Raw genomic sequence first — 25,648 nt, forward strand, 5'->3', positions numbered from 1 at the left:
ACAGGGAGTAGGATTAAATGGACAATTTTCTCAGTGGAAGGGAGTGGACAGTGGAGTGCCTCAGGGATCTGTATTGGGACCCTTACTTTTCAATATATTTATAAATGATCTGGAAAGAAATATGATGAGTGAGATAATCAAATTTGCAGATGACACAAATTGTTCAGAGTAGTTAAATCACAAGCGGATTGTGATAAATTGCAGGAAGACCTTGTGAGACTGGAAAATTGGGCATCCAAATGGCAGATGAAATTTAATGTGGATAAGTGCAAGGTGATGCATATAGGGAAAAATAACCCATGCTATAATTGCACAATGTGGGTTCCATATTAGGTGCTACAACCCAAGAAAGAGATCTAGGCATCATAGTGTGTAGGGGTTAGAAGTTTGGCTTTCTGACTGATGGCAAGCCACGTCAGAGAGCTAACGTCTGTCCCACGTCTAACTGTCATTTCCTTGGGCCTACGCTTAGTGTAAAGAAAATGTCATGCTCTGACCGCAGTAAGGCTTTAGCATATGAACAGACTTCCTGTCACCAGCTAATAGGAAGTCAAACATATCTAGTGCAAGCTTTTGCAACCCCCAGAACAGCTCATGACCTACTTGCCTTTCACACCTAGATAGTTCAGTACAACTGCCTCATGACCAGCTAATGACCTCCCCCCTCCCTGCCTGCAGACTGACCGCTTGCACCTACTGCCCACTTGCGCCTACTTAGTAAAAGGTCAGCATAAACACTTATGGTGGAAAACATTGTAGCAGGAAAATATGTGACGTATGTATCATATGAAATGCTATGTAATCATTTACAATAAAAGGAGAGGCTTCCCAGAAGCCGGGAAGACGCTTCACCATGAATACTGTCTGAGGTGTCTTCATTGCTGTTGCTACATCTGGTGAGCCCGACGTGATTTAAGTCTTGATCCAAGGAATGACCCGAGACGTGACAACTCCCTGCTCATCCGGCTGGACAGAAAGCCTAGATGCGCATCGTAAAACAGCAAAACTCGCTCCTGCAAATGTAAGTATATTTTTTTCTCTCAGCGAGTTTGCTCTCAACAGCAGACCAGTCGTAAGTATTTATTCAGCGAGTTTGTTCCCAAACATTCGTGAGTATGGGAGGTAGCATTTCAATTCAGCATCGAAGTCATGCGGAAGAATTGAAAAAATTAGTGAAGAATCATTATTTAGTCACCAAGGAAGAAATAGTAAATATCAAATTGGGGGACATGGAAAAATTGATGAAAGAAATAGCTTGTCGTTGTCCCTGGTACCCGGAATCTGGAACCCTGAATGTTGATCATTGGGTTCAGATAGGTAACAGTCTGCATACATCTCCACGAGCTCCCATAAAGCAGTTATTGCTTTGGCAAAAATGTACAGAGGCTCTAGAACACATCAGGACTAAAAATCTCAAGGCACCATTTCCAGTTCATGCGTCCTTAGACACAGACAGTAAATTAACAGACAGACTGTCCATCAGCACAGCTAGTACACACACTCATCCCTCACCAGATCTGCAAAATCCCTCAGGAACAGTAACTTTGCTGTATCCTCAGCTTCCCATGCCAGAACCCATGACGCAGCCCATTCAGATCTCCCAGCCTGATTCAGAAAAACAGGCCCTAGGCACAATTGAACCACAACCTGGCCAGTGTGGTCCAATTTGCAAAGAAAATCTTACAGGAGAAGAATTATTAGAAGGACTTCAAGTCTTTCCCATTACAGAAAGGACTAATGAACTAGGGAGGACAGAATATGAATCCATAGAACATCTGGGAACACACACTCACAAGGCACAGTCCCCAACCACGGCTCCCGTGGTTTCCTCTGCGTTCACCTCAGAGAAAAAAACCTCAGGAAACTAAAGACACTGAAATCAGAGAAGCTAGTCTCTCTCCGCCTTACCCTAAAGCTCTTTCACCCACCCATAATTCCCTGTATCCTGAGCTGTCACTGCCTCCTGAGCTTCCTGAATTGTCACTGATTCCTGAACCTCCTAACCTGTCACCTAACCCTTGCCTCCAATCCATGCCTATTTTCCTTGAGAATGATGAGGAAAGCACGGAGAGTAGTGAGGAAGTTGAAATAGTCACTGTACCTTCAGCTGTCGCTGGTCTTCCAGCAGCACAAGTTGCCAAATTAGAACGTTCATTTTTTTATGTCACCATTTGGGTTGATTCATTTCATGGATGGACGCTTTCCTTAAGCCCACAAAAAAGAGTCTGTCCTCTGGAGGGATCTCTGACAGCAATTGAATTGAATACCGCCCGGAGTGCCGTACGCAGTAAAAATGCTCCCAGGTCTTCCAAGAAATTAGCATATATGACCTTGGGCCAGGCATTCCTAATATCGCAGCAGCGTTATAAGCAAGAACGGTTCCAACGTGAGAGAAATGATTTAATGAGACCGTACAATGCTCTATTGGAAACCAGAATAAACAAAACATACGTATTTAAAACACATTTCCCTACAGGAAATGATAGGGGCCCCTCACACATCGAAAAAGATTCAATGTATGTTACAACTGTGTTAAAATTTGGCCAAGACACTGTAAATTTCATGTGAAATGTTTCCCTTTTCACAAAGTGAAATTGGACCACATTTAAAATGACCTCGTTACTCTGAACCTTATATTTCATAGCTATTGATTACATTAATAGTGCACAGAATTAGTATTTTTTTAGGACAAAGTAGATTAGGATAGAATCTGACTATTGATTCATTGAATGGAGGTCTCTTTCCTCTGTTTATTTTCTCTTGAGAAACGCTGTTCGGCATACACTCTGTCTTTCTGTTGTTTAACTCGTGTGGGGGAGGGAGAACTTTTGAAAAAAAAAACCTGAACTTAGTACTGCAGTTTATCTCCCTAATTATGTATTTGTATATCTCTGATACATTTCTTTAACTGTGTGCTGAAACTTTCAAACAGGACGCGAGACAGATCAGATCTCCTGCTGATCCAAATTTATTTTCCCTCAAGCTTCAAAACTAAACCTTTTTAATGCTTTCAAACTTCTTTAATACTGACTTGAGGTTACTGACAAAGACATTTACTAGTGTTAAAATTTACAATCTGAAAGGACATTTTAACCACAGAGTTAAACTGTCTCTTAGGGAAGCAAGAGTTGCTTTAGCGTAAAAGCACTGTTCTAGGAAACTGCTTCTGTCAGTTCAGTGCTGAGCGGAAGTAAGGTTTGTGGTGACAGGCACAGCACTGCTTACAGAAGTATTCTTGTCAGTGACTTGTGCGGCGAACGGAAAAAAGAAAAAAAAAGAGTTACTTTTGTTTAAACGGAGCATATTTAAGCTCTACTCATTTGATAATTAACTGTTTGATGTTTAAGTTCTAATTCTTCTAATTACTTAGTATTGCACATTACACTTCAGCTCAGAATCTTATTGATTGAATTTATTCCAGGTTAATATCTATACAGTGATGATAGTGCATCCACTAGGAGGCACTGTGTTATTCTACCAAATGTTACTACCAGATGTACCATATTGTTTTTGTTATCTTAATAATTCTTTGAATACTAGTTTTATTTTTCAGGTCTATGACCCTCCTAAGGAAACTTCAGTTTTATTTTCTTTTTCTAAATTTTATTCAGAATTCTGAACCTTTAATTTTTACTAATAGAGGTTGCTACATCTAAAGCAATCCCTCCCAAGTCTTTTCTTGCAAATCCAAATTGATTTTATTAAATGGTATAATAGGATTGATTCTCCAAGGTTAACAATGTAACAAATTCACGTTAATCATTACCTTAATACATTTTTTGCTGTGTGCCAGATTTTAATATTTTCCAGATTGACAGTCTTCCTGCCATGAGAAGTGTAAAGATGAACACTTTACTTTGTAGCTTATTTTAACAATTTTTCAAAACATTTCTTACACATCTTTTTGATTTTTGATCTAATTTTATTTCTGTTACCTCTTGCTATGCCACTTAAGCTGCTTCATTGTTTTTAATAACAAAGTGGGAAAACATTATATAAGATTAGTAATAGTAGAATTATAGCCATAATTAAATGTCATTAATTAATCTGAATTTCAGTTTTTTCCTATATTAGGTACCGACGTCACAAGAAACACATATCACAATTTGACTCCTATGCTAAGTAGCTGTATATAATATGTATATAAGCTGTATATAAGCTGTATATAAGTAGCTGTATATAATATGACTCCTATGCTAAGTAGCTGTATATAATGGACTCCATATTTATTTTGTTCTCTTGTATTTATAGAGAACTCCTTATTTACATTGTACACTTGTATATAATTATTCTCCTCTATCTCTTTTATTTCTTATAATCCCAGTTCATGATCCCTTGTTAATTGTAACTGCTTCTCTTCTCCACGTTTAGTTATGTTTTTGGTTATATTTCTGCACCCCTGTTTTCTGTAAACCGACATGATGAGAACGAGTTCTTGAATGCCGGTATAAAAAAACCTTAAATAAATAAATAAATAAATAAATTTAAGCCTTGATGATTGAAAAATTGATACGCCTTGCTGTAAGATTGACAATGACATCATTAAATTTTATTAATCTTGCTGCAGTAGTCAGCGCAAAAAACAGAACTAGCTGCAGTCATTCTACCTTTGCAATTTTTATCAATGCTGATTTAAACATTATTTCTGATAGCCAGTATGTTTGTACTGTTGCTTCTTCTCTTCCTGGAGCATAAACACAAACAAACGGAAAGCGGGAAATGCCATTGGTCTTCCCCCTAAACAAGACTGGCTGAACAAAGTGTTGTTCACTTTAAATCATCTAAATATATCAAATTCAAATCAGACCACAGTCGTGGATAATCATTATGGGACTAAAGTTAGTCACCCACAACCGTCAGTTTTGTATTGCCTAATACTGTCTGGCATGGTCCCGTTCTCGGGCATGCTACTGTGCTTTCTCCCACAGGTCCAATTTGGGTGCCAATCCATTGTATGAAGCCGTGGAAAGATGGAAAGGCGTCCGGATCCACTAAACCCGATCCCAAACTTCTCCCTGAGCCTCCACAGCCCACAGATGGTCAGAGACCGGACTCCCCGCAAAAAGCAGCCCCTGATGACCTGGAGATAGATCAAAGCCCTATCCCACCAATCTGCACAACTCTTGGAACAGCAAGGCCTTGAGAAAACTCCAGAAAACTTCTTATTAGCTGCCTTCTCTTGCCTGAATGCCAACTCAATAACAATTGTGTTCTGTATTCTCATATTTAGCTTCATCTCTCCTGCCATTGCGATGTCTGAACAAGAACTATTGACAATCCAATATGTACATTACCGATGCACAGACTTTATCACAACTATTGAACCAAACAGATTGCTGGGTTTGCATACACATGCCAGCCCATTCCAGAGAAGGACTATTGATGCATGCAGTTCTTTTTAACCTATCAGGATGGACTAATTACCCATGGACTTACAGAAGGGTCTTTTATAAATTCACCAGTCAATTACACAGTAATGCATTTAGATAGTAGGCTACAAATGAATGCTGTTTTTGTTGGAATATAATAATGACAGTATCACAGGGCTCAGGGTAGGGAAATACCCATATTGCAATCAAACATTCATTCTGCACCACATCATGTCTAGAAAATACTCCTTCCTTAATGCAACCATCACTGAACACATGCACAATTTCACAACATCTCCTGGCTCCAGGTCTCAGAAAGACTATTCTCATTGCTGTATATATATATCAGATTATAAAGCAAATCACACACATACCATAGAGCAGATAAAGGCCATGATTGCAGAAGCGCCACCCTCAGATAGAACACTGGCATCCCCCTGGGACTGGCTATGGTTCTGGCTTCCTAATATTGGTGGTATCACACGACTCATTCCTGTTGCATTCCTGATGATAGGCTTCCTTGTTTGTTTGGCTTGCTGCGTTCGATGCATACCCCATCTCATATCCATTCTAAAACCTCAATCTCGGCCTGGATACAGAGATGTTCTTTATGCTACTTAAAATTAAAAAAAAGGAAAGACGAGATGTAGGGGTTAGAAGTTTGGCTTTCTGACTGATGGCAAGCCACGTCAGAGAGCTAACGTCTGTCCCACGTCTAACTGTCATTTCCTTGGGCCTACGCTTAGTGTAAAGAAAATGTCATGCTCTGACCGCAGTAAGCTTTAGCATATGAACAGACTTCCTGTCACCAGCTAACAGGAAGTCAAACATATCTAGTGCAAGCTTTTGCAACCCCCAGAACAGCTCATGACCTACTTGCCTTTCACACCTAGATAGTTCAGTACAACTGCCTCATGACCAGCTAATGACCTCCCCCCTCCCTGCCTGCAGACTGACCGCTTGCACCTACTGCCCACTTGCGCCTACTTAGTAAAAGGTCAGCATAAACACTTATGGTGGAAAACATTGTAGCAGGAAAATATGTGACGTATGTATCATATGAAATGCTATGTAATCATTTACAATAAAAGGAGAGGCTTCCCAGAAGCCGGGAAGATGCTTCACCATGAATACTGTCTGAGTTGTCTTCATTGCCGTTGCTACAATAGTGGATAACACATTGAAATCGTCGGTTCAGTGTGCTGCGGCAGTAAAAAAAGCAAACAGAATGTGGGAATTATTAGAACGGGAATGGTGAATAAAACGGAAAATGTCATAATGCCTCTGTATCGCTCCATGGTGAGACCGCACCTTGAATACTGTGTACAATTCTGGTCGCCGCATCTCAAAAAAGATATAGTTGCAATGGAGAAGGTAAAAAAAGGGCTACCAAAATGATAAGGGGAATGGAACAACTCCCCTATGAGGAAAGACTAAAGAGGTTAGGACTTTTCAGCTTGGAGAAGAGACAACTGAGGGGGGATATGATAGAGGTGTTTAAAATCATGAGAGGTCTAGAACGGGTAGATGTGAATCGGTTATTTACTCTTTCGGATAGTAGAAAGACTAGGGGGCACATTTAAAACTAATCGGAGAAAGTTCTTTTTTACTCAATGCACAATTAAACTCTGGAATTTGTTGCCAGAGAATGTGGTTAGTGCAGTTAGTATAGCTGTGTTTAAAAAAGGATTGGATAAGTTCTTGGAGGAGAAGTCCATTACCTGCTATTAAGTTCACCTAGAGAATAGCCACTGCCATTAGCAATGGTAACATGGAATAGACTTAGTGTTTGGGTACTTGCCAGGTTCTTGTGGCCTGGATTGGCCACTATTGGAAGCAGGATGCTGGGCTTGATGGACCCTTGGTCTGACCCAGTATGGCATTTTCTTATGTTCTTATGGTCTCTACAATACACAGAATACCAAATGCACCAGCTAAACAAACCTACTTACACGTCAGGGCTTGGGAAGCGGACCCTGGGGCAGACCCATACCTCAGAAACATGGGACCAGGTATACCAGTCAGTCCGCAGATGTTCCCTCTCTCTATGGCGCTGAAAGAAATCGGTTATACGATATTCACTAGATGGTACCTTACCCCTTACACTGTAGATATCCCTCTACCAAAGCCTCCTGTTGGAGGGGTTGTGGATATACGGGCACCTTTTTCCATTTATGGTGGAGCTGTGGGAATGGTGTGATAAAGTGGGTGGAAAAGATTCTGGGGATTGGTAACTTAACTGCTGCTGCTTTCATACTGCTCAATATCCCCCGCTCCACATTGACGAAACACCAGACACAATTTTGTCAGCAAGTTTGTTTTATTGCAGCTGGAATATCTATAGCACTTTATTGGAAATGGAACAGAATCCCAACAACGAGAACATTCGGGGTGCTGTGGCTGGCCCGAAGGGTAGCGCCTGGAACTGGTAGTGGGGGTCCAGGATCACGAAGCGTAGGAAACGCTGATGCTCATGATGGACCGGGATGTGCAGGTTGGAGGCATCTGTTGTCAAGGTTATTTGAGGTTCTAGAATCTGAAATGGAAGGCCCTGTACCAGATTGGATTGGTTTGTCCACCAAACTAGCGATAGCGAGAGCTGTTTGGTGATGCGGATTGTGGAGGACATTGGCTGAGAGTCCACTGCATTACTCTCATGGTGAGGCAAGCCATGGGAGTGACATGCACTGTGAAGGCCATATGATCCAATAATATCAGGAAGTGACATGCAGTTGAATGTTGTCGAGACTGCGGTCAAAGGGCCAAAGAAGCGAGAGTGAGAGCTCGATCCTGAGGTAGGAAATCTTTCACTTTTAGAGTGTCCAAGTCGGCCCCTATGAATGACAGAGTTTATGAAGGAACTAGCCTGGGTTTTTGATAGTTTATGAGAAACCCTAGGGAAATCAGGGAATGCAAAGTGAGGCGAAAGGATGTCAGTGCGCCTTGCCGAGAGGAAGCCCTGATCAACCAATTGTCCAGATAGGGGTAGACGTGGACACTTTGACTCCTGAGGTAGGCAGCTACCACCACGAGGCACTTGGTGAAGACGTGTGGGGCAGATGCTAGGCTGAAAGGTAACATTCAATATTGGAAGTGTTTTGGGCCTACTAGGAACCGCAGGAATCTGCGATGTGACGGAGTGATTGAAATGTGCATGTAGGCATCCTGAAATTCTAGAGAGCAGAGCCAGCTGAAGGAGGGGAAGTAGAGAACCCAAGGTCACCATCTTGAACTTTTCTCTTTGTAGGTATTTGTTTAGAGTGCGAAGATCCAATATGGGGCATACACCACCTGACTTTTTTAGTATCAGGAAATACCTGGAATAGAACTCTTGCCCCTGTTGGGAGAGGGGCACTGGTTCTATTGCTCGGGACTGGAGGAGGAGGGAGACCTCCTGCTCCAAGAGTGGTGAATGGTTGGATGCTCCCCATGTCAGCTGAGGTGGGTAATCCATTGGGACCGAGAGAAAGTTGAGGTGGTAGCCTTGGGATACTATTGCAAGTACCCATAAGAACATAAGAAAATGCCATACTGGGTCAGACCAAGGGTCCATCAAGCCCAGCATCCTGTTTCCAACAGTAGCCAATCCAGGCCATAAGAACCTGGCAAGTACCCAAAAACTAAGTCTATTCCATGTAACCATTGCTAATGGCAGTGGCTATTCTCTAAGGGGCGGATTTTCAGAGCCCTGCTCGCCTAAATCCGCCCAAAACCGGGCGGATTCAGGCGAGCAGGGCCCTGCGCGCCGGTAAGCCTATTTTACATAGGCCTACCGGCGCGCGCAGAGCCCCGGGACTCGCGTAAGTCCCGGGGTTTTTGGAGGGGGCGTGTCGGGGGCGGGCCCGAACCGCGCGGCGTTTTCGGGGCGTGTCGGGAGCGTTCCGGGGGCGGGCCCGGGGGTGTGGCCGCGCCCTCCGGACCCGCCCCCAGGTCGCGTCCCGGCGCGCAGGAGGCCCGCTGACGGGAGGGGATTTACGCCTCCCTCTGGGAGGCGTAAATCCCCCGACAAAGGTAAGGGGGGGGGGCTTAGACAGGGCCAGGTGGGTGGGTTAGGTAGGGGAAGGGAGGGGAAGGTGAGGGGAGGGCAAAAGGAAGTTCCCTCCGAGGCCGCTCCGATTTCGGAGCGGCCTCGGAGGGAACGGGGGTAGGCTGCGCGGCTTGGCGCGCGCCGGCTATACAAAATCGATAGCCTTGCGCGCGCCGATCCAGGTTTTTAGCAGATACGCGCGGCTCCGCGCGTATCTACTAAAATCCAGCGTACTTTTGTTTGCGCCTGGAGCGCAAACAAAAGTAGGCCTATTCGCGGAGTATGAAAATCCGCCCCTAAGTGAACTTAATAGCAGGTAATGGACTTCTCCAAGAACTTATCCAATCCTTTTTTAAACACAGCTATACTAACTGCACTAACCACATTCTCTGGCAACAAATTCCAGAGTTTAATTGTGCGTTGAGTAAAAAAGAACTTTCTCCGATTAGTTTTAAATGTGCCCCATGCTAACTTCATGGAGTGCCCCCTAGTCTTTCTACTATCCGAAAGAGTAAATAACCGATTCACATCTACCCGTTCTAGACCTCTCATGATTTTAAACACCTCTATCATATCCCCCCTCAGTCGTCTCTTCTCCAAGCTGAAAAGTCCTAACCTCTTTAGTCTTTCCTCATAGGGGAGTTGTTCCATTCCCCTTATCATTTTGGTAGCCCTTCTCTGTACCTTCTCCATCTCAATTATATCCTTTTTGAGATGCGGCGACCAGAATTGTACACAGTATTCAAGGTGCGGTCTCACCATGGAGCGATACAGAGGCATTATGACATTTTCCGTTTTATTCACCATTCCTTTTCTTATAATTCCCAACATTCTGTTTGCTTTTTTGACTGCCGCAGCACACTGCACCGACGATTTCAATGTGTTATCCACTATGACACCTAGATCTCTTTCTTGGGTTGTAGCACCTAATATGGAACCCAACATTGTGTAATTATAGTACGGGTTATTTTTCCCTATATGCAACACCTTGCACTTATCCACATTAAATTTCATCTGCCATTTGGATGCCCAATTTTCCAGTCTCACAAGGTCTTCCTGCAATTTATCACAATCTGCTTGTGATTTAACTACTCTGAACAATTTTGTGTCATCTGCAAATTTGATTATCTCACTCGTCCTATTTCTTTCCAGATCATTTATAAATATATTGAACAGTAAGGGTCCCAATACAGATCCCTGAGGCACTCCACTGTCCACTCCCTTCCACTGAGAAAATTGTCCATTTAACCCTACTCTCTGTTTCCTGTCTTTTAGCCAGTTTGCAATCAATGAAAGGACATCGCCACCTCTCCGATGACTTTTTACTTTTCCTAGAAGCCTCTCATGAGGAACTTTGTCAAACACCTTCTGAAAATCCACTGATCTGTGGTGACTGTGTGCCATAGGCTGGAGAAGTAGCACAACCGGCCGCCGACCAGAATGGTCAGAAGTGGAAGCTGGGTACTGCTCTCTAGAAGGGAGTCAAAAGCCGGACGCTGGACCTGGTTGAGGGGCTGGCTGTGACTTCTGCCCTCTAGATTGCCTAGGTTGTCCTTTTTGGTAAGGCTTAGTAGGCCGACCCCTGGATGCTGGGGGATAGTATCTCCTCTGTCGGTAGAATTGCCTCTTGGAATCTCTCTTAAAGTATCTTTTGGAAGAAGAAGAGAGATCAGAAGGCAGTAAAGAGAGCTGGCGCAGAGTCTCTTGATGGTCCTTGAGTTGCGCCACTGTTTCTTGAATCTTTTCACCGAAAAGATTATCCCCCGCACAGGGCAGGTCAGCCAATCTGTCTTGTCCCTCTGGTCTGAGTTCTGAAGATTTCAGCCAGGCCCATCTCCTTACACTGATACCGGCTGCCAACATCCTGGAAGTGGTGTCAAAGATGTCATACGCTGATCCTACTTCATGCTTGCCAGCATCTAAGCCCTTTTGTGCTAGGGCTTGAAGTTGGACCTGGAACTGCTGAGGTAGGGCTTCAGTAAAGTCTTGAATCTTCGTGAACAAGGCCCTATTGTATTGGGTCATGTAGAGTTCGTAGGATGCAATGCGAGAGATGAGCATTGATCCATGGAATACCCGTCTTCCAAATGCATCCAGAAATTTCTGATCTTTTCCTGGGGGAATGGAAGAGTGAGGTTTGGAACGTCTGGCTCTCTTTTGGGCTGACTCTACAACCACTGAGTGATGATCCAACTGAGTTCTTTGGAAGCCAGGGGCTGACTGAACTAGGTAGGTGGCATCTGCTTTTTGGTTAACAGGCGCCACAGAGCCAGGGTGCTCCCCATTTCTCTTCAAGAGGTCCAAAAGGATATCATGAATTGGGATGGACATGATTTCCTTTGGAGCATCGAGAAATTGTAGAAGCTCTAGCATCTGACATCTAGAGTCCTCTTCTGTCTGGAGCTGGAATGGGACCGTTTCAGAAATCTCCTTTACAAAATTAATAAAGGACAGGTCCTCTGGAGGAGAACGCTTCCTTTCATTAGGAGGGGAGGGCTGTGAAGGTAGCTCTTCAGAATCCTGGGACGAATCGTTGGTCCAAGGATTACAAGGGTCATCACCACTCCCAAATGTTCTTCAGAAGGAAGTAACGGAGTTATTCCTGAAGGCCCTGGCCTGGGCATCGATGGCCCTGAAGGAGGAACTGAAAGCATCGATGGAGGCATCAGAGGCATAGACGGAGGCACCGATGGAATCTGTGACATTGATGGATGTGTCTGTGGTGGCATTCCCGATGGTGGAATGAAGAGTGGTGTTTCTTCATCTTCCTCCGATGACAAGGGAATCTGCGAGGAAGGAGTCGGGTCCATCGGTTCCCTCGGATCCACCGGTGGAAGGGCACTGATTAACTTGTCCATTCTTGACAATAGCAGTGCAAGTGCCATGGGTATCGGGTCGGTGACCGGAGGATCAACCGGCACTGACATCAATGGAAGTTGGAAGCCCTGGAGTGCTTTGCCGATGGCCTCTTGGGTCATCCGATCCAATTCCTCACGGAAACCTGGGGTATGGATACCCAGTTCCGGAGTAGGAGGCAGCACTGGCGTCACCGGAGGATCCACCGGTGAAGGTGGAATCGCGGATCCCGGCACCTGCCCAGGTGGGGAACGCCTCGGTGACCTAGAGACAGAAGAGGCCTTTTCTGTACGGGGCTTCTTGGTTGGAGGCTCAGATGACGTCGATACCGAGGCTTTGCCCGTATTGGTGGCCTGAGCTTTACGATGAAGGTGTTGATGTTTTTCTCAATGTTCACCTCAGTGTTTTTCCTGAGGAGGAACAGAGGGGGGTAGACACCCGGGAAGTCGTCCAGGCCGGTCGGATAGCAGCGGATTCCCGGTGCTGACGTGACGTAGACAGCTCTGGTCAGACGATGTTGAAGCTATCGATGGAGTCGGGGTTTTTGGCTGAAAGAGAAGACCCATCTTATCGAACCGAGCCTTGCGACCCTTTAGTGTCATTTGGGCACATTTGGTGCAAGAAGGACATCGAGGCCGGACCCCAAGCACATCAAACAGACCATTTGAGGGTCAGTGATGGACATTGTTCGAGTGCAGTCGGGGCACGGACGGAAACCCGACACCATGGCCTCGACAAAATTTAGTCGTGGTTCAGTCGATGGCCAGTAGGCCGCGAGGGAAAAACTCAACAGGAATCGACCGCAAACGGGCAAAAAACTTATCATTCGACTGTGGAGTAAAGAAATTGATAGGGGGACCCCTGTGGGGTAGAATTTTTTGAAATCTTTCAAACAAAGTTCCGTGAGGAAAATTCCTGTCAGGAATCTCTGAAGAGCTCCTTAACCCGCATGGCTACTGCTGTGTGGAAAAAAGAAGACTGAAGTGGGACCCCTGCTGGCTGCAGGGTTGGTGCTATGCTGGGCATGCCCAGTAGGTGCCAGTCAAAGTTCTGGAAACTTTGACAAAAGTGTTCCATGATTGGGCTCCATCCTGATGATGTCACCCATATATGAGGACTACCATCCTGCTTGTCCTGTGAGAAAGAAAACTAATCAAAGAACATTTTTTTTCACTCAACACACAATTAAGCTCTGGAATTTGTTGCCAGAGAATGTGGTAAGTGCAGCTGGGATAAAAAAAAGGTTTGGATAAGATCTTGGAGAAGTCCATTAACTGCTAACAATCAAGTTGACAGAGAATAGCCACTGCTATGGGATCTATTTAATGTTTGGGTACTTGCCAGGTACTTGTAGCCTGGATTGGCCACTGTTGGAAATAGGATGCTGGGCTTGGTCTGACCCAGTATGGCAATTTCTTATGTTCAAGAGTTGCTCTGTTCCATATTACACCGATCCTAAAAGAACTTCATTGGCTGCTAGTTAAACAGTGCATTGAATTTAAATTGATTACAGTATCTTTAAAACTATAAAGGAAGGCCCAAGTTACTGGTCATCTTTACTAAAATATTATCAACCAACACCTACATTACATTCTCAAGGGAAATTTTTATTGGACATCCCCTGTAGTAAGAGGGTGCATCTAAAAGAAAACCGGAGCCAAGCTTTTTTTAATCTCAGGTTCTTCTCATTGGAATTCTTTGCCTCACAATCGTCGAGCAATTGATGATATAAAAGTGTTTTGGAAACAGCTGAAGGCTTTGTTTCAAGCAGATTTTTAATAATTTTATTATTAGTTTTATTATTTAATGTTGTAATTATTTTTATTGCCTTAAGTTTAAACTCAGAAACTTGTAATCTGCTTACACTGAGCCCCACTAGATCCGCCTACAAAGGCTGTCTATATACACCCCTCCCCAAGACCACACCCCTCATTTCTATGAAACGAGCCCTATCCACCGCAGGCCCCGCCCTCTGGAACTCCATGCCACCTGACCTCCACTTAGAGCAGGGGTGTGCAATTCCGGTCCTCGAGGGCCGCAAACCAGTCGGGTTTTCAGGATATCTTTAATGAATATCCATGAGAGAGACCTGCATACACACTGCCTCAGTTGTATGCAAATCTATTTCATGCATATTCATTAGGGGTATCCTGAAAACCCGACTGGTTTGCAGCCCTCGAGGACCGGACTTGCCCACCCCTGACTTAGACGCAAGTACTCGAAAATTCAAGAAAAAACTTAAGACATGGCTCTTCAAACAGGCATACCCAGACTAGAATTCTTCTCCCCCGCCCCCTGGTACTCCCCCCCTTTTGCTCCACATTGTTTCAAAGTGTATTAGGCTGATCCTTTCTACTCCTTTCTATCCACATTGTCCCTTCCTCCTCGAATTAGCAATACCTTGTTTTATTATTACCTTATATTATTTTCTCCTCGTACATGCAATACCTTTGTATTATATTATTTATTTATTTAAAAACTTTTCTATACCGTCGCTAAGTTATATACCATCGCAACTGTTTACAAATAGGCACATAGACTAAGGTATGTAATATAGGTTATCGTACATTCTAACAGGTGCCTGTATCATATTTCTATTCGTTGTACCATATTTTTTACATGTTAAACCATTCTTACTCCTTCCATCCACTTTGTCTCCTCCTCCTCATATATGCATTACCTCATACTATATCATTACCATTGTATTATATTTCAATATGTATTTCTAAAAAAAGTATGTATCTCTTTTAAAAATGTAAACCGTTGTGATGGCATGTCTGAACGACGGTATAGAAAAATTGATAAATAAAATAAATTTATTTTCATATTATGCAGAATATAAATATTTTTAATAAATAAAATTTTCTGTCCCTCAGACGTGAATGGAGCACTTGGTGACTTTTAAGGTGTGGAGCTGAGTGAAATTCTTGACACATTCAGTACAGACAAATACCAAGTCAGGATATGTGGAATAAGATCTCAATCTCTCACATTCTTTGCCAATGCCATTCATAATACTTGCATTGTACCAAAGAGAGCCTCCTTCTGCCGTTCATAAGAAGCTAAATGCACAGGCAACATCTCCAGCTGTGCCTGAAAATCTTCTTACTCAGGCCACTGGCACTCAATACAACTAGGACTATTTCTGTATCTCTCTGCCACACTCTCCTGATATCTAATTGCATTATTTGATACTTGAGGATCTTCTCTCTCTCCATCTGAACCACAGAATAGTTATTTGGTACTGACTCCTGACAGCAATACTCTTCTTGTGCTTTTCTCCTTTACCACAAGCTCCAGTTTTCTTGTATTGAGCTTTTTATCCATTGTACAGGATTGTCCCAGATCACCGCAAATTCTTCAGTTATCTCAAGGGCGTGATACCAGTGCTTTCCTTCAAGTCTAAATTCCTAAGTCAAGATTTTGATCCACATGAGGTTTCTGAAGCATTCCCTGTATTTCCCACTATATTCATGCTTGTGTCAATTGAGTTTCCTCATCTGGTACTGAGATTTTTTAAACAGTTTTTGCTCTTATTTTACAAATTCTGTTACCTCTTTCCCATCATGTGCTGCTAATTTCTCACTCCTTCCATTCACAGAACAATCATCTGAGCTTAAGGATGGAGACTGATTTTGGCCATTTACTTCCATACTACATACTGTTTGAGAACTGGGATCTGTTGATGCCTTTACATAAGCTTGAGACTGTTTTTATCCCCTGTATGAATCCTTTAGATTACTGAAACTTTTATCACAATCAGGATATGTAAATGGTTTCTTTCAAGAGGCAATGTTTACAAATGATATTTGTACATATTTTGACAGGAATGAACCTTATTCATAAGACAGAGTAAATTGGGAATGAGCTCATTCTCTCATGTTTACTGCTAATACTCTAACTTTATTTTTATTAGAATACATAAAGCACAAAACTTTGTATAGCAACACAAACAGAAAAAGCACAAAATGTACAAATTCATAAATATGGCAGCTCTGGGCACCCGAGTGACGAAAAGGATATTCATATGAAAAGTTAGGCTGATTCACTTAAAAAAGTGGTGGACCAACAGAAAGCTTTGCAAAATGAATGTGTATTGCTTGCCGAAAAGTTTGAGGACTTGGAAAACCATTCTTGTCAGTGCAATTTACAGATTCGCGGCATCCCAGAATTGCCTGAATATGTTAATTGCCTCACAGTGGTGTTGTCAGTTTGCAAGCTTTTACTCAAAGCCCCTGATGGTAGCTCTACCTCAGATTTGCCAGAGATAAAAATTGAGAGTGCTCATAGAGCATTGGGCCCCAAGACTGATAATAAAGCTCGGGACGTAATTTTTTGTCTGCAAGGCTATGCCCTTAAGAAGCAACTTTACGCTGTGACCAGAAAGCAAAATGAATGGCTTTGGGAAGGCCACAAGATTTTTATCTTTAATGATTTGGCGTCTTCCACTTTGCGCAAGCGATATGAATTGAAAGATGTTACTAAGGTTCTCTGTTCGGAAAACATTCGCTACAGATGGACCTCTACCTCCAAATTCTAGGAAAGTGTGTGAATTACATTTGACTCCTGTGTGGCTTCTCAGTTGACTTGAAAGTTCTTCCTTTGTTCTAAAGCTTTTACCTCACAAAGTACTCCATGGTGGATTCTCTGATGCCGTATGAGAAATTTCTGTCTGAAGCTTTTATCACATTCACTACATGTTAATGGTTACTCATGTGTGAATTCTCTGATGCGTTTTCAAACTGCCACTCTGACTAAAACTTTTACCACATTCAATACATGTAAATGGTTTCTCTCCTGTGTGGATTCTCTGATGACATGTGAAGTTTCCTTTCAGACTGAAACTTTTCCCACAATCACTACATGTAAATGGTTTCTCACCTGTGTGAATTCTCTGATGGTTTTTCAAGTCCTGTTTAGTGATGAAACTTTTCCCACAATCACTACATGTAAATGGTTTCTCACCTGTGTGCATTCTCTCATGGTATTTCAAGTCCTGTTTATGAATGAAACTTTTACCACATTCACATATAAATGGTTTCTCTCCAGTGTGGATTTTCTGATGGCTTTTCATTTCTCCCTTTCTCTTAAAGCATTTACCACACTCAAAGCATGTAAATGGTTTCTCTCCAGTGTGGATTCTCTGATGGCTTTTCATTTCTCCATTTGTCTTAAAGCATTTACCACACTCACAGCATGTAAATGGTTTCTCTCCTGTGTGGATTTTCTGATGACATTTGAAGTTTCCTTTCAGACTGAAACTTTTCCCACACTCACTACATGTAAATGGTTTCTCACCTGTGTGAATTCTCTCATGGCATTTCAAATCCCTTTTATAAATGAAACCTTTACCACACTCAAAGCATCTAAATGGTTTCTCTCCAGTGTGGATTCTCTGGTGTTTTTTCATTTCTCCCTTTGTCTTAAAGCATTTATTACACTGAGAGCATAGAAATGGTTTCTCTCTTGTTTGGAATGTTTGTTGTCCTGTGAACATTTCTCTCTCATTGAAGTTTCTGTCACCATCAGTACACATGAATAATTTTTCTTCTCTCTGTGATTTTTCATTTAGTATTAGGTCTTGCTTTTGAATGATGTTTTCTCCTCTTTCAGAAGATGAAAATGTACTCTCTTCTGTCTCCATTTTCTGGGAATTTAATAAAGAGAACTCAGAGCTGTAAGATTCCTCATCTTGAAGATAATGAAAGGGTCTCTTATCTGTGTGTGTGCTTTGGTGTATCATTAAGGAGCTCCTGCTAGAAAAGTTTTTCTTACATTCAGTACAAGTGAAAGTGCTCCCTTGAGCGTGGATTCTCTGGTGTAATTTCAGGGTTCCCTTCTGTTTGAAACATTTTCCACACTGAAAACATGGAAAAGTTCTCATTTCTGTGTGGGTTTTCTGGTGCAAAAGAAAATGACATTTCCTAGCAAAGGTTTTCCCACAGGTGTTACAGTGAAAGGATTTCTTCCCTTCCTCCTGTCTCTGGATGGGGTCAGAAGTCATTTGATCACTGTTACTACTCTGGAAGGGTCTCTCTGCTCTCTGGTGGAAGTCAGAAGCCATTTGATCACTGTTATTACTCTGGAAAGATCTCTCTACTCTCAGGTGTCTCTGGTGCTCAGGGATGGCTGTGAGCTCCCTGTCATTTCTCTCCCATGCAGTGACTCCATCCACTGAGACTCCTGAAGGTTCTCGCTGCTTCTTCTCTGATTCCTGCTGACTTTGGCTCGTGTCTCCCCCCTCAGGTCTCTGGGAAAGATTCTCACAGTCATTTCCTGCATGTATTGGTGTAATTGCCAGTACTATAGGGTGTTCTTCTTGATTCAACTCCCTCTTCTCTTCCTGTACGACCTCATTGTCTGCTGGATATAAAAAGAAAGAATTAATCATGTGTCAGTGACAATGGAATGGAAAGCTATCAATGACCTGGGATCAGAATTTTTAAAAGATCACACAATGACTGCATAGGATCTCTAATATTAGAGATTTTTGAAATGAAGCAAAAGCTTCAGGAGACGGCTGTGAGAACTCCTGTGTGACGTCTTTATGCAGCTCCTGTGGTTTGTTTTATTTATTTATATATTTATAAAACTTATACCCTGCCTCCTCCAATGCAATCATTCAGGATGGATTACAAAGATACCCGCACATGCAATCACAAATAAAACTGTTAGAACAACATAATATAAAATTGATAAATTAAAAACATCTTTAAACAATGTTTTCAAATACTTTCTGAACTCTTTATTTATTTTTATTGATTTATTTATCAGGTTTTATATACCGTCATTCGGCTTCACTAAGGGCCAGAGCGTAAGAGAGAATCGAGTCGGATCTGCTTGGAGGATCGGACCCTGCCGGAGAAGGTCCCTGTATGGAGGTAGGCTCTGAGGGTTCCCCGCAAGAAGTCTTTGCATGTCTACGTACCATTGCCGTCTTGGCCAATCTGGGACCACTAGTACCACTAGTCCCCTGTGGTGTTCTATCTTGCAGATGATCCTGCCCAGTAGTGGCCATGGAGGGAAGGCGTACAGTAGGTCTTCTTGTGGCCAGGTCTGGACGAGGGCGTAGATTCCCAGGGAATGCTGTTCTTATCTGCAGCTGAAGAACTTGTGGACTTGGGCGTTGGACCGGGTTGCCAGAAGATCCATGGCTGGGAGTCCCCAACGGCTTACTATCAATTGGAAGGCTGTGGTCGACAGTGCCCATTCCCATGGGTCTATGCTCTCTCTGCTGAGGTAGTCCGCAGAGACGTTGTCTTTTCCCACAATGTGGGATGCCGAAATCCCTTGCAGGTTTAATTCCGCCCACGCCATGAGGGGGTCTATCTCCAGGGACACCTGCTGACTTCTGGTTCCTCCCTGGCGGTTGATGTAGGTGATGGTTGTGGAATTGTCTGACATGACCCTGACTGACTCGCTCCGGAGTCTGTGGCTGAATCGTAGGCAGGCTAGTCTGACTGCTTGGGCTTCCAGGCGGTTTATGCTCCATCCTGTCTCTTCCTTGTCCCACAGTCCCTGGGCAGTCAGTTCCTGACAGTAGGCTCCCTACCCTCACAGACACGCGTCCGTGGTGAGAAAGATCCAGTTCGGTGGGGATAGGTTTACTCCTGTAGCCACCTTTGGAGCTGGGTCCGAACCTCCGCTGGTAGCTGGAGGTGAATCGAGTAGTTCTGGGATGTTGGATTCCATCGTGACAGTAGGGAACGTTGTAGTGGGCGCATGTGGGCCCTTGCCCATGGAACTACTTCCAGGGTTGACGTCATAAGGCCAAGGACTTGCAGGTAGTCCCATACTTTGGGGCGAGCGTAGTTCATCAGTTTTCACAGCTGCCCCATCAGCAGCTCTTGGCTGTGTTGACGACCCACCCGAGTTCCTGCAGCAGATTCCTGACTCTGGTGGTCGCCTGGTGGCTTTCCTCTGGGGATTTTGCTCTGATCAGCCAATCGTCCAGGTAAGGGTGTACGAGGATTCCTTCTTTCCTCAGTGTTGCCGCCACTACCACCATGATTTTGGTGAAGGTTTGGGGGGTGGTAGCTAGGCCGAAGGGAAGCGCCTGGAACTGGTAAAGCGCTGATGGTCGCAATGGACCGGGATGTGGAAATAGGCTTCAGAAAGATCCAAGGAGGTCAGTAATTCTCCTGGCTGTACTGCCCTCATGACTGAGCATAGGGTTTCCATGCAGAAGTGTGGTACCCTCAGGTAACGATTGCCGGTCTTGAGGTCCAGGATGGGCCGGAACGTTCCTTCCTTCTTGGGGACGATAAAATAGATGGAATAGTGGCCGGTATTTTGTTGGTGCGTGGGCACCGGGGTTATCGCCTTTAGGCTGAGAAGTCTTGCCAGTGTGGTTTCCACTGCCGCCCTCTTGGAGTGGGAGTGGCATGGGGATCTCACAAATTTTTCTGGAGGGATGCTGTGGAAGTCCAGAGAATATCCCTCTTGAATGATGGTTAGGACCCACTTGTCCGACGTTATCTCGACCCATCTTTGGTAGAAGAGGGTAAGTCTGCCCCTATGGCTTCTTCTTGTGGATGGGTCTGCTGATTCTCATTGTGGGGTGCGGCCGAAGCCTGTACCTGAGCCTGCTCTCCTCTTGCTGTGTCTGTTCCGAAAGGGCTGAGCCCTGCCTGCGGGGTGAGGTGCTTGGTATTGTGTGTTCTTGTACGGTCTAAAGTGCTGATCTCCTCTACTCTTGGTTCTTCGGTAGGAGGAGCGTTGATTTCTTTTGTCCGGGAGACGAGGTACTGGAAATTCACCCCATTTGTTGGCTAGCTTCTGCAGGTCGCTTCCGAACAAGAGAGATCCTTTAAAGGGCATTCTTGTGAGATTCGCTTTGGAGGTCGCGTCGGCTGACCAATTTCGGAGCCATAGTTGTCTTCCAGCTGTCACTGCCGAGGCAACGCCCCTGGCTGAGGTGCACACTAGGTCTGAGGTTGCATCCATGAGGAAGGATACGGCAGGTTCCATAATCTCACCGAGTGTGGTTGCATCTCTGGAGAGGAGCAAGCAAGAACGTGCCAACCCGGCGCAGCAGGAAGCGATCTGAAGGGTCATTGCTGTTATGTCAAAGAATTATTTAAGGATGGATTCCATTCGTCTATCCTGGGCATCTTTTAGTGCCGCTCCACCCTCGATGGGAATAGTCGTTGCGCAGACCATGGCGTCCACCTTTGGGAACCGCAGGAGTTCCTTGGCCGCAGGTTCCAGGGGATATAGGGCTTCTAGGGCTTGTCCTTCTTTGCAGCTGACCTCTGGGGCATTCCATTCCAGGTCAATCAGTTGCTGTACGGCTTGCAACATTGGAAAATAGCATGGGGCCTGACGGAGGGACACCAAGATGGGGTTCATTTTTTATTCCGCTGTTGTTCCGTGCTTGGAATGCCTAGCGTCTTCAGGGTCTGGGTCACGAGAGCTAATAACATCCTTGGAGAAGAATCGCAGTATTGTACGGTATGGTTCCATCCCTGGAGGGATTTCTCCTTCCTCCAGGGAATCAGTCTCTTCCTCCAAGGTGTCTGCATCCCCGGTAGGCAGGTTCTTGCTTAGGATAGACACGTCTCGGGGGGCCCGAGAGGTGCTTGGGACGGCTTGCACTTCTGGTGAAGGCTGGGACTGGGTCTCAGCCGGGACAGAGTGAGCCTGGACAAAGGTTTGCAGCCCTTTGAAGAATTCCACCCAGGAAAAGGTCCCTGGGTCCATGTTGATTCCAGGCGGAGTTATAGTGGAGGCCCCCAAGGTGCTTTCCTGCCCAGGCGCAGAGTCGGAGATACAGAGGTCCGGGGTACTATCATTAGTGGATCTGGATGCCTCTACTGGCCGAGAGGGACCTTGCTTTGGTTCCCCGAGCGTCTTCGCACTGCTGGCATAGGGAGGAGGCCACTTCAGATTGCGCAGCTCTCAGGTGACATGCTGGGCAGAGGGCCTGTCCCTTGGCCTTCTTAGCCAGCGGTACCATGGTTTGTGCGTGTGGAGAGCCTTAAAACTCGTCTGTGCGTGTAGGTATGCAAGCCGGGAGGCTTAGCTGTGCGTCCGGGTGCGCGCCGCTATGCGTACCGAAATATTTGTGCGCTCGGGGGTTTATGCGGCCCGCTATGCGCTCGGCACCTTTGTGTGCGTCGCTGTGCGCACGGCGCAGTTGCGCACGCGGCTGTGCGCACAGCTGAGTAGTGCAGAGAATATGCCGGACAAGGGGGGGGAAATGGCGCCGACGACCACGCGGGCAAGATGGCGACCCCCCCCCCGGAAGGACTCCACGTGTGTCGACCCTCGCACCGGATCAGGGTCTAGCCCAGAAGGAGCTGCTGAACCCGATTTAACAGACTCTGGAAGGGACGATCTGTGCGGCTATGCGAGCCTCGGAGACCGGAGACTTAAGAGAGGTTTCTACCTTACCTGGTCTTGGCGTTTCCCGGTCTCGTGCCGGGCAGTCTCCGGATTTGGGGGAAAAGGGAATTACCTTCACCGCTGTGCTTGCTTTTGCACCCGCTGCCTCTCAGCCACCCTGGGGCTAAGGCCACGCCGGGAGGCTTACCTCTGAGGGATCTCGGAAATCACCTCAGGAATTCTCGACTGGGGGAGGGACCCTTAGGTATCACCTCAGGAGAGTGGGGCTCATCTTCTTGAGGTAAGTTTTCTTTCTTCTTTGTTTTGAAACTGCTAAAACTATTCTAGTGTGTGGTAGATGTCCTCATCTGCTTTAGGAGAAGGAGAAATACTGAAGAGCTGAGCTTCCTGCACGGGTATATGTAGGCTGACGTCAGCTTTGAAATCTGACTCCGTCTTCCATCTGCTATCAGGAGTACACTATACCCATTGGTCCTGAGTCCATCTGGCTACACGCTAGGAAATGTGACATTTTTATCCAAGCAGCAATAAAGCTGTGGCAATACTGGAAGGCTGGAGATCACACAGGTCCCTCCTTTAGGATTCCTGTGGGTCTGGTTCCTCTGGGCTTATCTACTATTATATTTTTTGAAATCATTTATTACTATCTGCTTATAGTGGACCTGCCATACTAAGCAGATTACAATAACAAATTAAACTAATAAGAAACCACATTTAATATACAATAGCATGTCTATATCTAAAGTACAGATCACTTAAAATCTCTCACAACCCTAAAAATGCCATCTTTTCTATTACATTATATAAATAAAGTAGTTTTCCAAATGTGTGTGTCTGCAAAATTTACTTTCTTTTTATTGAGGAAAAGTGACCTCAGGTATCAACACAGAGAGGAGAACTCAGGCATGGAAGAAAAAGAGGATGAGGGGACCAGGCATGGGGAGGGGAGGGGAGAGGAGAGGAGAGGGAGAGAGGACCAGGCATGGGGAGGGGAGAGGGAGAGAGGACAGGCCTCGTTTACCTATTGCTAAATCCAGCCCCGTTTGGACATCTCTGGTGTAGAGTTGATCCAGGAAAAAATGACTTTTAGTAAAACATCCCCTGTATTTATTAAAAATAGAGATAAAGCAATCCTTACCTACAGAGCTCAGGGTCTCATAATTCTCCTTCTCATCCCTGTAAAGCTCCTTCTGCCCTTCATCTAAACAACCCCCTTCCTCCTGGAAGAAAGAGATAGTGAGATCCTCAAACGTCACCGGCACCTGAAACACAAACCAGAAACACTCAGGGACACGTGGAGGGGCTCAGCTGGCTTTAATCTCATAACATTTTATCATGGAAGAGAGGAGACCAAGATCCCTCATCCCAAGGAACTGCCAGACTTGTTTTACTGGCATAAGTTTCTTTTCTGGACCTCGAGGTTTGCAAGTTTCTCTATGAAAATATTCTCTACTCTCAGAGACACAGAATATCAAATAAGAACATGCCATACTGGGTCAGATCAAGGGTCCATCAAGCCCAGCATCCTGTTTCCGACAATGGGCAACCCAGGCCATAAGAACCTGGCAAGTACCCAAAAACTAAGTCTATTCCTTGTTACTGTTGATAGTAATAGCAGTGGCTATTTCCTAAGTCAACTTAATTAATAGCAGGTAATGGACTTCTCCTCCAAGAACTAATCGAATTCTTTTTTAAACCCAGCTACACTAACTGCACTAACCATATCCACTAGCAAGAAATTCCAGAGTTCAATTGTGCACTGAGTGAAAAAGAGCTTTCTTCGATTAGTTTTAAATGTGCCACATGCTAACTTCATGGAGTGCCCCCTAGTCCTTCTATTATCCGAAAGAGTAAATAAGCGATTCACATCTACTCGCTCAAGACCTCTCATGATCTTAAACACCTCTATCATATCCCCCCTCAGCCGTCTCTTCTTCAAGCTGAACAGCCCTAACCTCTTCAGCCTTTCCTCATAGGGGAGCTGTTCAGTCAGGTTCCACCTGACTGAACAAACTGCAAATAACATAAACCCCGTGAGATCGAAACTGGTAAAAAATAACCGAAGAAAGAACAACCCATGGTTCAACTCCCACCTTAGATCAGTGAAATCCAACATTAGGAAATTGGAAAAAGAATGGCGAAAATCCAAATGCCCAGTATCCCTTCAAAGATACCGCACACAACTCGCCACCTATAAAAAGATGATCCTGAACACCAAACGCGACTACTTCGGTCAAAAGATAAAAAACTCCACAAACAACTCCAACTCCCTCTTCAACATCGTAAGAAACCTCATAGATGAGAACAACAACACCCCCCCAAATCTGATTCTAACAATTTAAGCCAAGAACTTGCCATTTTCTTTAAAAATAAAATAAACAAAATTACTGGCACCTTCAACAATTCTGCAAACACAGTAGAACTCCTAGACGCTACAAAGATAACATCTTGGTCAAATTGCGATCCTATCACAAATATTGAAACTGAAAAAATGCTAAGGAAAATAAACCCAGCTCGTCATGATCTTGATATCATCCCAACCCGCGAATTAAAGGAAATGGCACATATAATTGCCCCCACCATTGCAGCAATTATAAACAAATCACTTGAAGAAGGTGAACTACGAACCAAACTAAAAATTGCAACAATCATTCCAATTCTAAAAAAAAAGAACCTTGACCCAGACGATCTGAATAATTACCGTCCTATCTCTAACCTTCCCTTACCTGCAAAAATGATAGAGAAAGCAGCTCTGATACAGCTTAACGAACACCTGGAAAACAACTAAATACTACATCCAGCTCATCACGGCTTCAGAAAAAATCAAAGTATAGAAACCCTGCTACTAAATTTATCAAACAAAATAATAAGAGGATTTGACAATAAACTAAGCCACTTACTAATTCTACTAGATCTCTCCGTGGCCCATGGGGGAAAGATATACTGAGACCGAAGAAGCAAATAAAAATGCCCTAGCATTCCAAATCAAATCTACAATTTTACGAATATTATCCGCAGCTTGCCTGCCCGGTATAAAGACGGATTGGTC

The 25,648-nt window shown here is 44.4% G+C and overlaps 1 protein-coding gene across 3 annotated transcripts in view; it reads right to left on the reverse strand.

Annotated features, from left to right (window-relative positions):
- Window positions 1-16,134: 16,134 nt before the first annotated feature.
- The window catches only part of LOC115083700 (oocyte zinc finger protein XlCOF6-like), a 40,142-nt gene continuing 30,628 nt past the window's right edge, over window positions 16,135-25,648 (reverse strand). For 2 of the 3 annotated variants that reach the window (XM_029587667.1, XM_029587665.1), the window contains exons 3-4: window positions 23,738-23,861; window positions 16,135-18,615 (exon numbers count right to left, since the gene is read on the reverse strand). In XM_029587667.1, coding sequence (XP_029443527.1) covers window positions 16,964-18,615; window positions 23,738-23,861 — 1,776 coding nt within the window. In that variant the 3' untranslated portion in view covers window positions 16,135-16,963. The remainder of the gene's footprint in view (window positions 18,616-23,737; window positions 23,862-25,648) is intronic. The other variant, XM_029587668.1, reaches the window with a different exon arrangement.

Source organism: Rhinatrema bivittatum, chromosome 2 (genome assembly GCF_901001135.1).
Source record: "Rhinatrema bivittatum chromosome 2, aRhiBiv1.1, whole genome shotgun sequence".
Lineage (NCBI taxonomy): Eukaryota > Metazoa > Chordata > Amphibia > Gymnophiona > Rhinatrematidae > Rhinatrema > Rhinatrema bivittatum.